The sequence below is a fragment of the Pseudomyrmex gracilis genome, unplaced genomic scaffold, assembly GCF_002006095.1.
Source record: "Pseudomyrmex gracilis isolate BER0280 unplaced genomic scaffold, ASM200609v1 scaffold_5, whole genome shotgun sequence".
NCBI classification, from domain to species: Eukaryota; Metazoa; Arthropoda; class Insecta; order Hymenoptera; family Formicidae; genus Pseudomyrmex; species Pseudomyrmex gracilis.
Genome location: NW_018020589.1, coordinates 1,508,046 through 1,523,719, shown reverse-complemented (window position 1 = coordinate 1,523,719; position 15,674 = coordinate 1,508,046). Strand labels below are relative to the sequence as shown.

At 34.9% G+C, this 15,674-nt stretch overlaps 1 protein-coding gene across 4 annotated transcripts in view; it reads right to left on the bottom strand.

Moving 5' to 3' along the window:
• LOC109857950 overlaps positions 1–15,674 on the bottom strand; it is a 61,786-nt gene that overhangs the window by 14,792 nt on the left and 31,320 nt on the right. For all 4 annotated transcript variants that reach the window (XR_002250559.1, XM_020434756.1, XM_020434765.1 and 1 more), the window contains 2 exons: positions 6,893–7,065; positions 3,102–3,266 (listed from right to left, as the gene is read on the bottom strand). Coding sequence is in view for 3 of the 4 variants with exons in the window: in XM_020434756.1 (XP_020290345.1) it covers positions 3,102–3,266; positions 6,893–7,065 (338 nt within the window). In the remaining variant the exon portion in view is untranslated. The remainder of the gene's footprint in view (positions 1–3,101; positions 3,267–6,892; positions 7,066–15,674) is intronic.

Genomic DNA, 15,674 nt, shown 5'->3' with positions numbered 1-15,674 from the left:
TTTATGCACGAATGAACATCAATCATAATTCGATAAAGTAAGTCTTTTTCTTTCGTATTTAAAATTTCTGAAGAGAAGAAAGAGATTTGGTCTTTCACATCATACATACATATCTAATAGAAAGTTTATGTATTTTTAAAGTTGACAGAAAAATTTAAAAAGCGTTGAATTATTTATGTTTATATAAAAATATAATAGATATGCGCACTGTATTCTTGCGATGCATCGAGATGATGTTGCTACGTGCAATCGCATATTCTATCATACTATCTGTTTGTCCTAATATTTACACTCGAGAGAAATCTGTATTATGCGCGTTTCCTATCTGTTTACAGTTCAATCAAAATCATTTAATCACGATTGAGAACGTTCATCGCCAGTTTATCGATTGTCATGATTAAATTTCATCTTGTCGTTTGAAGCTTTATAAATAATAAGATAATATTCAATATACATAATATAAAATAAAAATCGACCGTGTATACATATATATGTATATACATATATATACAATATATATATATGCATATTAGTTCTCTTGATATGTAAATCGCAATTGTGAAATTGGGAGAATTGTAGACATTGTATCTGAAAAATATGCAATGATTTGATTCTGATACACAAACAACGAAAGTTTCAATTAATATTTATGTTTGTATTTATGTGAATAGATTACATGATGCAATACAATAACAGAAATTAATTGTATTCATTGATGGATTTATATTTTGTTCAAAGATTATTTATACTTAAATTAATGAACATATGCAAAATAGCACGTTTGTTGAAATAAAATCGGTACTTATTTTTAATATTGTAACAATAATGTCTTTGTGTTTGAATGTCATGCAATATAAAGCCTTTTTGCGGCGTTTTCTTACAATCAAATCAAATGACACATTTTTTTCACAATAGCATGAATCATTTTCCACTAGTGTTATTTTCATTATCTTGTTTTTTACGCAGCACCTTTTAGAACATGTTACACCGCAACTCGTCGAGCGATCGGTGGTGGCTGGAACGAACATTGATTCAATTGTGTGTGGTTTTCTTTCTCTCTCTCTCTTTCTCTCAATTCATATTGAAAGTGTTATCCACATATAGAGTAAAATATAAGAATGTATATAGCATTATGTGCTGTTCTATATACATTTCTCTGGGACTGTACATTCTCTAAAGAATTAAAAAAAAATGACTTCTTTCTATCTTGAAAAAAAAAAAGAAACAGAATAAGAAGAATTTCATTACATGTTCTTTCCAACTTTTTAATTGTCAACATTAAGTATCTTGATAATTAAGAAATTTTCATTAATATCTCATTATAACAAAGTTTCAAGTCATTTAAAGTATTAAAAAAAATCTGCAACACTGAATTTTATTATATAAATTGGATCTGTATTTTTATTTTGAGTTTTTTGTTATTTTTATCTTATCATAAAATGTTTTCTGCAGTAAGATAAGATTTGTTAGATATACAATTCAAACGTGGAAAGAAAATCGTCTTTTATCACCACGTTCTTTGAAATTTATTTACGTGCACGATGTGTCTACAACACAATATTGAACGTCCGTTACAATACAATATTGAACGTTCGTGTTTCCTTGTCACGCAAATCATCGGCGTCTGTCTACATCTCGAGTATCGTCTCATCGTCCGTCTCTATGCACAAATGCTGCGCAGCGTGTTCACTCTCTTCGTGATAGGTGATTCAATTAAAGCAAGCTTCTGTGCAGATGGCGACCACCCAAGAGCCGCATGGTGTCGTGGCTATGATTAAGCCTATGTGGTCCATTGATTAATCCTCGTACGTTATAATATCAAAGTCAGATATAAACAATGTCGCTGGTCAATTAGTTTTTTATTATTGAAGAATTAAGAGGTTGATATACATGTATAAGTTTCTTATATTTTTATTTATATGTCACCAAAAAAGAAGACAATCATATGCTTTGTTAGATTATCTTTTTTTTAAAGTACATGAACGTAATGCATGAAAACATACGACCATGTCGTCAAGACTGAAGCATTTGCTGGAGTTACACTCTAAGAACCGACGTGATACTCCGACATGTCTCGAAATTTCAGTGTCACGTTGGTGTCACGTATTATTAACGACAAATTGCTTTATTATCTCGCCATGGGGTCGACCTGGTTCCTCTTAGTGTCATGTTCTGCGCACATGCGCCTAATTCTAGTCCGACGCAGCTGCTTCGCAATTCACACGAGCACGTTTGCAATGCTGAATTACTCACCATTTGTAATGTAAAATATGAAAATTAATTTAACTATGTAATATTTGGTGCGCGAGTAGTTGATTTTGTTGTAAAGATCGGTTTCTGCAATATACTGGTTACTTCATGTATGATTATGCATATATAAAGTTTATAATATATATATATATATAACGCTTTAAAAATAGACTATGAGAAGTAATACAAGAAATTGCAAACATAATGACTATGATTGATTACGAGAAATTGAATCCTAATTAATCAACATTACTTGTATACGTTATTGGATATCGCTTGCGTGACTATAGATTACTTGTGGCCGTAGATTGATGTATTATGCTTATCTGACTGGAATCGTTTCGAACAGTTGCTAGCGATGTAACTGAAGAATCAAAAATGTTTGACAAAAATATACATGCGGAAAATGACTTACGCGTTGGCACGTGAAATGAAATATTGAATGCCAAAAAGACACCAGACGCTATTTGCTGATTTATTTCGTACAAGTGACAGTGCGCGCACACAAAACGGACTTGGAAATTTCGAGCTATCTAACTGTAGCGGCAAAAAAATTCGATATAGTCTCGGTTTTTTATTAAGAGATTGTACATCGCTCTGCACAATGCTCGCCAGTTACATAACACAAACGTTGTGTGCGTGCGCGTGAGTTTTTGCATTGACGATACAACAATTCAAATATGACAGCTTTTCAAAGAGAAAAAACAAAACGCGTTTTGAATGTGCGCGTGCGCGATTATCATAAGTAAAAAATTAAATAAGACAGAACAACACAGAAGTACAATGATATCGCTAGAAAGAGACCTTATAGGAATTGAATAAAAAACTTTTAATAAGACTCAAAAACTTACGTCGAGTAAATTCATCAAAGAGGCACGTCTGCGAGGATCAGGCTCCGTCATGGCAGCCAACACAGATTGCAAAGCAGAAGAAGGTGAAACGGAGACAGTCCCCGTTAACGCCGCTGCTCTAGGAGTCGTGTCCAATAACGCTCTTCCTAAAGAATACATCCACATCTGCAATTAAAAAGAGATTAAGTTTTAGTAGATTCGCAATTTTCATGACGACGAAAATTGGTCAAAAGGTGAAAAGAATAAGACAACTTATTCCTTTCACTTTTATTTGAAAAACTCTCTTATATATTGTATGTACAATATTTCTGCTCAGGTTTTTAAACTTGCACTGAACTTGCATAAAGCATTTCCTTGTTTTAGCAAGATGCTCAGTTGATAAATAAAGCAGCTGTCTCTAGGAAAAATATTAAGTAAGAAAAAACTATTTTTATTGAATTCTAACGGCAATAAATTTTGAACACTTTGTCGATTAATAAATGAAGAAGCAATAGCACACATTTCTCAAGCAAAGACACAGCATTCTCAGACGCAACTTTCATACATTGGCTAAACTGTTGTGTCGTTAAACTCGCGCGTCGAATAATAGGTACATCAAATTTGAATCTCGAAAATCGAGCCTGTTTCCATGTGTGAAACAGATTTAGTAACAATAAATTGTTTTCTTTTCAAGAAGAAAACATAGACACTCTCATACACACACATTTAAATATATATCTAGAAGGATTAGATAGAGATTCTAGAATATCGATATCAGTTATTGATGTTTTTTACTAAAAAAAATGATGTTGTCGTCCGATATGTTCATCATAGTTCGATAGTACTTCGATAGTACTTCGAGATAGATAGATTATGTAAATTTCCATACATGAAAAATAAACCTCACTCGCTAGTTCTATACTTGATATAGAATAACTAATACAGACAATAAATAACGACACAGAGAAGAAACTAAATAAGATCGTATCACTATGAACAATTCGTATTATGTACATTTTTATAAAATGTAACAGTGTTTGCATTTGTTTGCAGTTGTAATTATATTTCTCGGTTTTCACTAATTTTTTTCGCTTAGCGGTATGCGAGTATAAAAAATTCGTTAGCATTCGTAATTAAACGAGTCAAAAAGCGCAAATTTTTTGCGAATTCAAGCCACATTGACTTCAAGCCTGCAACCGCAACTTTCTTGTTTAGTTACGCAAAAGGGAAGCGAGAGAGATGGTAACCGTGTCACATACACCGCTAGATTCACGTGATTCCCATCGTATACCGTAGTGTCAGAGAGATCATTCCGGCAACTCGCGCTCGTGCACTACCACATCACGCTGTGAAAAATATAAGAGCGACAACCACCGGAAAAAGGAACGGTTTTTCGCGTTGACTTCGTGTCGCCCAGGTAATCGCTGTGTGTTCTGATGTTGAAGCTGCCGCCGTCGGCATTTTGTGTTTGCCGGAAAAGTAGAACCATGACACAAGCACAAATAATGCACACGATTCCGCTATCGGTGACGGATTTGGGACATATTTTGAACCAAAAGTATGATTTACACACTTACACTGAAAAATAAAACTTAAGTCTTGGATAAATTTTGAGATTGAAACGATATGAAGATATTATATATGTGTCTATTGGAACTTTCATACAAGATAAATTATTCGAAACATAAAAAAAGATTTTGAAAATACTTTATATATCACACAGACGGACAATTATAAAATATTTCAGACAATTATAAAATATGACAGACAATTATAAAATATGTGAATATTTAAATATTCACATCTTTAACTCGCGTGTTATAAATTCGTTGTTTCTTAATGCCGTCAGAAATCAGAGAAGATTACAACAAAAATAAACAAGATATTGTTGCTCGCGTTTACTTCCTTCTTCATTACATTATACAGAGAGAACTTAGGAAAAGACGGCTTCTCTTTTGCGCTTTGTGACTGCAACGTCAAATTAATTTCCTCCTGCAGATGTAGAAATCTTTTCTTTTGCCTTCCTGTTCGAGTTGTAATACTGAATATTCAACGAACTGTTAATTATCTTCTATCTAAAGCACAGAGAAACGTAATAAAATTTATCATATTTTCTACAGAGAGCACGCAGTAAAGCACACGCTCTTTTTAGTTTTCTTTCTCTACGAAAATCTCGTGTAATCGCAATAAATCCGAATTTTTTTCTATATCAAATTTTCACTATATCCGATTGAAACTGAATATTTTAATGTTAGTTTGCGTAACAAGTACAGACAAAAAGAAAAAAAAGAAATTGAATTAAATTCTAACGAGTTTTACTGCTCCAAGTATTTTACATTTAATCACTACCGTGCTTTTGCGTTAATCAATATCTATTTTCTTTTTTTAAACGCAAAAAAAAAAAAAATAAATATCTTTTATTCGGACACTATCACCATCACAATATTCTCTTATTTTGACAAAAACAATTTAGACAGAAGGTTAAATGTCAAGTTTTGTTTAACCAATCTATATAAAGTTTTTTATTTTACGCAAAGAAGTTTTTGGTAAATACATGATGTTGAATAGTATAAAGTCGAATTTATTTATAATAAAATTGAACATTGTGCTAAATCTTTATTCGAAAGGTTTACTTCTTCACTTGTTACGCAAACAAACTCTTTGACTATGACGTTTCTTCGTGATCGCGTAAGCATGAATTATCACACGTCTATCGCATGATTAATGAGCGCAGCGATGGAATGCATCAGGGTTGTACGCTTTTTGTAAAGAGTTATCTTCTCATTGAAGGATAGGAGCGAAACAGGGAAAAGCTTCGGAATTGGTGATATAAACGAACGAAGGACCGAAGTTTATTTATCGTGTGCGCCGTTTGTTCTCCCTTTAATCTGCAAAAGATAAATACCAGTCCGTTGGGGTAAAACAACGGAACCCTATCCGAGGCCGTTGACGGGAAGAAAGGATGGCGCTAAAAAGGGGGAAAGGGATCGCAACGAGGGTGGAGGAAGTGGAGATTGCGAGAAAATCCGCGTTAAATAAAAAAGTGCAGGAGGGGAACACAGAAACTGTCGTCGGCCTCAACTGCTTCTCTGTCGGTTCTTCGAATAGTTCGCCTCTCGCACAACGACGAAACCGTTAAAAATTCACTGAGCGTTGAAACGCAGCGGCCGAGCAAATAAAAAGTTGAGCTGTCAAAAGACTGGCGGCTTAATCTCTTTCGCTCTAAAAGGATTTTAATAGAAAGCGTTAATAATTCTTTCCGCGCAATTCTCTTTTAATTATATATCATCGATGGTCTCGCTCTTTCACATAAATATACCGTAACTTATAAGCGCAAACGTATAACCGGCCGGAGAAACGGAGTTGTTTCTAACAAACGTGTTTGCCCGTCCGATTTCTCGCTCATCGTGTTTATTCCGCTATGCGCAATCATGCAAATCCTCTCTTTTCGATATATTTACTTTCGTTAGTATGATATCAAGCAATCAGATATTGCATTATTTGATTAATGGAAATTTGCTCGAACGTTTCGTGAATTCGTAGAAATTATGTGTCACAGAGAAAGTAAATTGAGAAAAAAGAGAAAATTTACCAAAGAATAGAAAAAGTCAAAGTATAATGAAATATATAAAACAAAATTTCACACAAAATGCTCATGATAATCAAGAAAATTGGTTAGATAATTGGAAAGCAAGTGTAAAGTCAATATCAGAATATTGTTTTAAAATGTATCGCGCGCGATATCCTTGTGTGACGCGTTACGTTACTAAATTACATGCGTGCCATTAATTGCTGCGCTGAAAGTGACGTACTTTTTCCGAATCCGTGTCTGAATAAACGCGACCGGGTCGATATTCTGGCGGCAGGTACGCACGAGCAGTTTCCGGTGGTGCGAGCTGCAGCAAAACCCTACCACGTGGTGTCAGTTCCAGTGTGTGCGGAGTCACCACCGGTCCTGCTCTCGAACCACCTACCACGCCTCCATCTGAAACAAATATTAATGGGAAATGCGAGCTTGTTGTCAAAAGCCATAAACTTATGTCTACGGTATAAGTTCTCGTAGTATAACAAAAAGTTTGCACAAGGCATTCAATAAACAAGGGGAACAAAATCTTTTAAATCTTTTAGCAGCACTTTTATGTAAAAACTGAACTGTATATTGATATTTTCTTAATTTATTTGATCAAATTATGTAGATATTTTGAAAAAAAGACGGAAATTTTTTTCTGCAAAACTTTGCTGTATGGCAATGTTGCTTGTACATGAAGCGTGTCGATGAAATTGTGAAGTTAAATCGCGTCGAAGTCAGAGAAAAGATTAAAAAAACCTCTTCGATAATCCGCAAATCTAATCTTTTGCAAGCACGTAATCGTGTTTTCTTCGATCTATATCTACAGTTTTTGTGTCGACTCAGATGCTCTTCCATCGATGTCTTTAGGTGACTTCCTCCGAATAAGGTAAATAACAGAAATCGATCGAGATCGAGTTTTGTTCCGTTCTTTGTGTTAAAAGAATATGATTATTAGAATTGCATCAATTCTAAGATCCGGCAATTGTTTCGTAGAAGCGTCGCATTTTACATTAGCGTTATTTCATTTTCTTAGCTACGTCATCGCATTTACTGCACGAAAATGTTGCTTTTAATGGCAAAACAGTCAGACGTGCTCAACTATCCATTTACACCGTTCTCATTATAAATTTCGTATTATAATTCGCCATTCGGGGGTGCTAATTTTGCGCGTGTCACGGACATTAACAGCCTAATGGCGGGCTAAAGCGCCTTGACACGGAGAATATTCTCCTACGAGGACGTCCCGGATAATTTAGGCAAACGCTTCGACCGAAATTCTTCCCTTCCTACTCTCTGCCTTATAAAGACTCTATAGAAATTAGCGAAGGTTGGCAGAATTGACACGCTAAACGATTAATACTGCGAGCACACACTCAATTAACTTTTGTTAATACTGGCGCAATCACTTATGATCTGCCATCGCATTTTATTTAACCGAAACCGAAAAAACAATTTATATATATGTATAAATCTCTCAAATAGAGTGAAATATGTATAACAAATTGTAATACAAGTACAGATTGCTTTAAAATCGTACTCTTTCGAAATTTAATTGTAAAGCTACGAGAATATTACATTTTTCAATTTTTAATTTTCGGAAGTACAGTAAAAACATACATATTCATTTATTCCTCTTTATTTAAACTTTCTTAAGCGTTTATCAAGAAACTTAGATTTTTACATTTTGTATCATATATTTGCTAAGACAAATAGAAAGATAGTACGCGAGTATGTCCAACACCTGCCGTCATTCGTTTTTGTCATTTGTTTTGTTCGGTAACATGAGCCATGTTTTCTGATTTTTAATAATCAATCTCTACTATTGGACAGCTTTCCATGTAAATTAGAAAGCAAGAATGTTCGACGGAATGCTCCTAGCGATAAACTATTTCCGTTTACCAAAGATTTAAGGAAATTACGTGAGTCTGAACAGATCGACATGTTTCCTGATCAATCTCAGCTAATCTGAAAATAGAGAGAGAGAGAGGGACGACGACGACGACGACGACGACTTCGCGTAATCACGTTGTCTGATCATTTGCGAAATGTTTCTCTCTCTCCACGTTGATATCTAGTTGGAATTACATATAGCTCCAGTAATATTTACAATTTAATTATATAAAAAAGCTTTTGCATTTCTTTGATAAATTGTAAATAAGTGCATAAATTTAACAATTCAAATTGCGAAAAGAAATTTTTTTAGTTCTATTTTTTATTTGATATTGATTCAAATACTGAACGCGTTAATTATCGATGCCGTTTGAATTTCGTTGCAGAAAGAAATTCACTGGATAAATTGCACAACGTTCCCGAGCGTTTGCGTCATCTGTCACTGTCGGTTTTTATTATCGTCAATGTTATTTTTTGTTCGATGTTGAATCAGTAGTCGGTCTCTGTAAACGATCGGACTGTATAAACGAACGCTGCAATTTGATCACAAAGTCACGATTCACTATCTTGACCACGAAAATCTATGGAATCTAATGACACGATTTTTTTTAAGGTATCATTTATTACGGCAAAAAATTTGTAATAGCAGATCGGAAGATAAATATAATTAAGTAGAATTCCGGAAAACAAGTTTATGAAAAAATAATAGTTTTCTTGCCAACATCTTGCACTCGACGATTGGTTTAAAGAAATTGGAGATCCATAAATTACTGCAATGTGTGTTCATCTATTTTTCAACCATGCGTTAGCGAATTCCAGGACGGTTTCTTGTTTCCGTGGGTGTAACATAAGTGTGCACGCGTGTGTAAGAGAAGGATGAGAACATACGTATATATATATATATCCTGGTCTCATATATATATGTGTATATATATATATACGTGCGAATGTATATACAGAGCTTCGACATTGATAGATAGTCTCCTAGAGAGCCCTCTGCTTCTGTCTGTCCCATAAACACTGACCGTTTGAAATCCACCCTCTGCCACCCTCTCCTTTCTCCGCTCTATTTAGTGCCGCCTATATCCATTAAGCAATTTGGTGAGCAAATGTGGCCAAAAAAAAACAATTGTGTTTGCGAAATGAGAATGCACTGTGAACAAAATGATTTTTTCTTTTACGTTCGCAAATTGCTGATGAAAGTTTGAATAAAATATCATTGACAAGTAATTGAAAAAAATTTACATGAAAATAATACCGTGTATGACACATGCAAAAGTAAGATTGATATTTTCTGAAATGCGAATTTAACTTCAACATCAGAACTGTGTTGTAAAAAAGTTCTTTCCTGCTCGGTATTGAGTAGACGGGACTTCAAACTTATATCCTCTACAAAAAAAGAAAAATGCAAAGTCGCAGAAAATGTCGGTTCGCGGTTTGCGATTTATGGGTATGGGTTTCCTACGCGGATCAGATGCCGGGTTATTGGTGCGAGTATTTTAAGAAGAAGTCTGATACTGACGCGCCTCTTTCCACTTGAAAGTGCAGAAGAGAAATATGCTCCACCTGGCTCTTATTTGCAGCGCGGCTTGTCGCAAGTTAAAGACATTAGCATAATCTTGGCAAATTCGCATTCCCGTTGTTTTAAAGCTGCATTTGTTTAACATATGCAATATTAATCGTTTTTTGAAGTTTTTGACGTTTATTTATTATGTTTCTCTTCTTTTGTATTTTTATCATCACACACAAAAGCAGTGATTTCATAAAAATCACTCTTACCAAGTTTGTTCCAAGACAGAGTGCGAGTTCTACGAAGATCAGAAAACTTTTCATTATCACAAGCATGATCTACAACTTGAACGTTATTAAAATTTAGGTCAGGATATCAAAAAATCAAAAGTTCGCAAAACAAACACATCGTGAGACTCACCGCTCAAGGCTAACGCGCGATAACACTAGCGTCGGTTTTCACGAGGTTGGAATTTCATTTTATAAGGGAGAATGTGGAAATAACTGACATTCCGCGAGTTCCCGCTATTCGCATAACTTTCCGCTACAGTAGGCGCGACGATTTACACGAAGATGCATATCTCATCGTGACGACCGCGCGCCGATAAAATGGCTCATATACATCAGTTAGAGGACGAATAACGCTGGTGGCTTGATGCAAAAAAGATTTGGTATTTTTCAGGTTCTGAGGCGAGAAAAAGTGCAAAACCGTCGTCGGGTTTGACATTCGGTCAAAGCTTTGTGTTACGAACGTTTTTCATCACTCTTGTTATATCGGTCGGCCGAGCAAAGTTTTTGCAGAACTTAACTCTGGTTGCATTAGCTACGCCACGAGAGACCTACATCGAAACAAATGCATCTCAATTCTGCTGCCTTTAATAGCAATCCTCTGTTTCGCGGGTGAAGTTCCAGGTGAAGCCTTGAATTGCAAAAAAGCGAAACGAAGCATAGTGATGTAACGCACCGAATGCATTTCTCATTCAGGGATTTGGCTTGTACTTTTCAACAACGACAAGAAGTTTGCATTCGATTGATACAACAACGATTCACGTTTGGAAATTGTATAGGATTAATACGATTGAACAAACAGCGTGGGTTATGCTACAATGTTCAGATTTAAAAAAAACACAAAAACTTATATTTTCTCTTCACGATTTCTCTCTAAAAAAAAGTTATTTTTCCTCCATTAAAAAAATTACATTCTTCAGTTTTTTTTCAAACTACGAATGAGACAAAATGTTTACTGAGAAATATCTAAAAAGCAAGCAGTGTGCTCGGAAAACTGCTTCGGGACTTGATAAATAATCGAAAGACAAATTAATGTGAAAATTAGAACGGAAATCACTGTAATTTCGTCGACGTTCAAGTTAACCGTCGCCGCAAATTAATTTAGACGCCAACGACAATAAAGAAACATAATTATTGCCTAGATACGTGAGACGTCTTGGAAAAAAAGCTCACGGAAAAAGGTTAAAGCACTGCCGTCGCCGGCGCCAGAGGGTGCGTCACGGAATTCAGGGAGTAAATATTTAGTTTGAGCCTACCGGTAAATGACGCGACGGAGATGAAAGACCATTAGGGGTTATATCTCGCTTTAAGAGCAAAAGAGGGATCGCTCATCCGCGCAACCTCTGGCAACTCCTTAGAAATTTGTCTCTTTGAGAGAGACCGAAAATAAGTGAAACAGCCGGCTCGGCACACTGTATATAAAATATACCATATTTTACATTTTCTAGTTTTTTCAACGCTCCACTGGCCCTCATTCTATCTTCTGCGCGAGTATATGCGATGCCATATGAATGAATTAAAACGAAAAACAATACAGCAATCAATAATGACGAGATTCCTCAAACACTACAAAACTTTTTGAGTCAGACAAACTTTCCAATTCAAAACCAGAGAAGATTGTAATATTTTTACTTTTTATTGCAAGCAAGCGCAAGAGTATTCTTCGTTTTAATTACATATAATTTAAGAAAGATTATAAAAGTTTTAAGTTATACAATATCTCTGAAGTTTGATGCACGATTATACTATAAGAAATATAGTCGAACTAGAGTTAAAAACAAGAACTATGTATCTGTGTCGAGCTACGTTCGCAAACGTAGTTGCATCTTGGAACTGTCTTGAATGCTTCATCAAGACGAGGAATATTATCTGTCAGTATACTCTACACTCTCGTAAACTGTGAAAGGAGAGTTCGAAAGGTCGTTAACGCGAAAGATGTTTGGTGTGCAGGTTCGACTCTCCGGCTGTAGCGGCGGCGCAAGCAAAATGTAATTGATGATCGAGATGAAAGTCGCTAACCGTTAAAGAACGGAAGATAAGACGAGCAGGCATTTTCCATGCGTAAGATGAATCCAAAGAAAAGAATCGCGGAATCTCGAAAAGTCTTTTTTTTTTTTTAACAAAACTGTTCACGCGCTAATTTTATGTTTTATTATAAGTGAGACAAATGATATTTGACTTTTCATTAATAAAACTTCGAAATTTCTTCCGCAAATGAGTCGTGCGACGCTTCCGTATGAAACAAGATTTTCAAAGAATTTTACAAAAACAAATGAACATAAGCATGGAGAATTAAAAGAAAGACAATCGTTTCTTTGCGAATAAATAACAAGAGAGAGAGACAAAAATAAATACAACAAGAGAGAACTGCATATGTTGGGATTACTGGGATTTTTGTCCTTCATCTTTCGTCGAGTTATTCGTAGAGAGTGACCTCGATACCGCTTGGTATCCCTGTTTTGAGTGACTGGTTCAACTTGTCACAGCGTTAAATCTGTCGATTTTTATTCGTCGAACTTGTTTCGTACAAAGATAGCAGATCAATATTCCAGTCTCTTACAAAAAGATTCTCTAGATTTATCTATTTGTAACTATACATTCGTGTAGATTAACAGAAGATTTATGTATGTACAATAGCTTCCAAACAGATATTTCTAGATAGGAATATACAACCAGAGTCAACTTCATAAACGTATCACGATTACTACTTTTCTCCAAATAAGCCATCCGTTTTTTTTATATTGTACTATGTATTTTGATATATATACATATATTCTATGGACATACTTATAAACACATCTGATAAATTTATATTTGTATATGAGCGCTTACACATACGCTTGGCGCGTATGTTTTTCATCTTTTATTACAAATTTAAGTTTCTGTACTCAATATTAATTAGTATTTTAATGGTTTAAATATTTTTACAGAAATTTTCACTATTTGAATATAAAAATAGATTATAAGTATAAAGTGCGCAAAGACTTCAAAGCAGATTGCAACAGGCATTTTTTATTCTTATCTATTCCAATTTAATTATATTATCACTTTATCAAACGAAATAATTCTCGTGGAAGAGCAGCGTGTCAGTTTGCATTTGCGACTAATTAAAAATTGATTAATTATAATCAGAGATTCATTATTCGATAAGTAATGACTATAACAAATAAGATAAAGCAAAAAAGTGATTGTTGAAGTAAAATAAAGTTCAAGTATGTGTGTGCACCTTTGACAATAAAAAATGTTAAAACAACGACAGCGTTTGATAAAGTAACGGCGCCGAAGACGTTTCAAAGACATGCGGCATAACGCACGGATTCATTCATGACCCGTTTGTGAGGCGTGCAATGACGACGCCTCGCCGACGGCATTCAGTGTCGTCGACATTATTAAAGTCCATGTAGACTTTCCGCTATGCCCAGTAAAAGCAGACGTTGAAGTTCCAGGTTTCTCTTCCACAGGGTATATCGTGACTGGGTTAGTTCGCCGCTTTGAAAGGATGCAAAGGTGACTCCAGATGTCGGTTAACCTTCAGCCAGTCGACATCACGGTAGCGACTATGTGCGGTGACGATCCACAACTGTGTGGCGAGACCGCATTTCACATTTAAAACTGTCACGCTTACATGGGCTTAAGTGAGACTTCCTCTGACAAGATAGAAAAGTGCAATGTCGTTGAAGTTTGGAACGTTTATCGAGCAAAAAAAATATATTTTGCTTTTATCAGCAGTAATGTAAAAAACTTCTTTAACGTGATATCTTGAACACCTTGCGGACAAAACGAGATATATTGTCGTTAGATAAGATTTTTCTGATCTGCAATATATATATTAAGACGGCTTATTTTTTCGGATTAGTATTTTTGATATCTACGAGTTCGATACTGTGAAAATATAAATTACGTATAAGATTTTTTGAAAAATATTTTTTTACTCTGTTTAGAATAAAACTATCACATCTCTTAATTTCTACAAATTTTTTTCCAATCTTTGCTGAATTGCAACAATAATATATCGCAAAGTAATATATCACAAAATAAAAAATTATTACATAAAAAAAAAAGACAATTTTCTTTTTAGTCTGGTTATTTTATCAGAGCTTAACGAAGCAAGGACGAATCCGTGGCATTTCGGGTCCGGCGTCCTGCGGTGCCGGGAAGACGCCGCTTATTATACGGCGCTCGTGAGTCATGCTATGCGGCATCGCAATCGCATGCAGGATACCTCACGGCAATCTCAGAGAAGACCCGAATTGTCGACATTGTAAACACGCCTGTTAAGCCGCGCGTATGCGAGTCAAGAATGAGATGCGAGCCTGCAACGCTGTGAGCGCGGCTTGACGCGCTTAATCTCGCGCGCGGTTTTAACAGAAGAAAATGCTCACGGATTATTTCGATACTGAAGAAACATTCCATTTTAGAATATCTCTGTATCACTGTGTTCTTGCCAAGTATGCCTGCATTATTGATAGATTATTAAACAAAAGATATTATCTTTTTTTTTTTTTTGGATCTCATAATTTATTTATTTTTATCGAAGAAATTATAAGAACCATAATTTTTCCAATATTGTTCGACATATCGTTTGTTTTTACGTTTTTCTAATAACGTAATTATTACAAGACACAGGTTAACTTTGATATTCCGTCAATAAAAAAGTTCGATGTTATACAGTTGGTTTTTTAACATCGAGAATTGAATCTATTGAATCAGCTACAATTAACTGAGCTTTGTTCAATGATGCAATTAATTTTGTTCATTATCGAATTAGCAAAATATCACTTTGATTGATAATGTACCTGAAAACGTGATTATTAAATATTTCACGTCGATGATCTTTTGACGTTTGATTTGATCGGGAATAGTGCTATCGCCGCAACGTTTAGTTTCTTTTAAAGATAATGTTATCGATTTTCGTGATATTGACTATTCGAATATTGCGTTTGTATTTTCTCAACGTCATATGACACTTATTGAAACAAACAAATAGTATAATTTTGTACCGTGGCGTTTCACCACGCTCGTTCACAAATATTACTTTATATATCATGTAAAACAAATATATGTACATAAATATGTCCTTGTCATGTTACATCAAGTGGTCTTTACGTGTACTTTTTGCAAAGCACACTCTTTGCGGTACACGTTGTGTATTAATCTCGGGCGACGATAAATTTATTCATTGTTATACGTTATATATGATCCGACCGATGTAGTGCTGCATCTGAATACGCGTACTGTGCAATTTTCTAGTTCTTTACGAAAAAAAACTTGTGTGATATATTAATGAATTAAAACAATGAGCGTATTGCATTAATTTAGAACAGTATTATTATAAT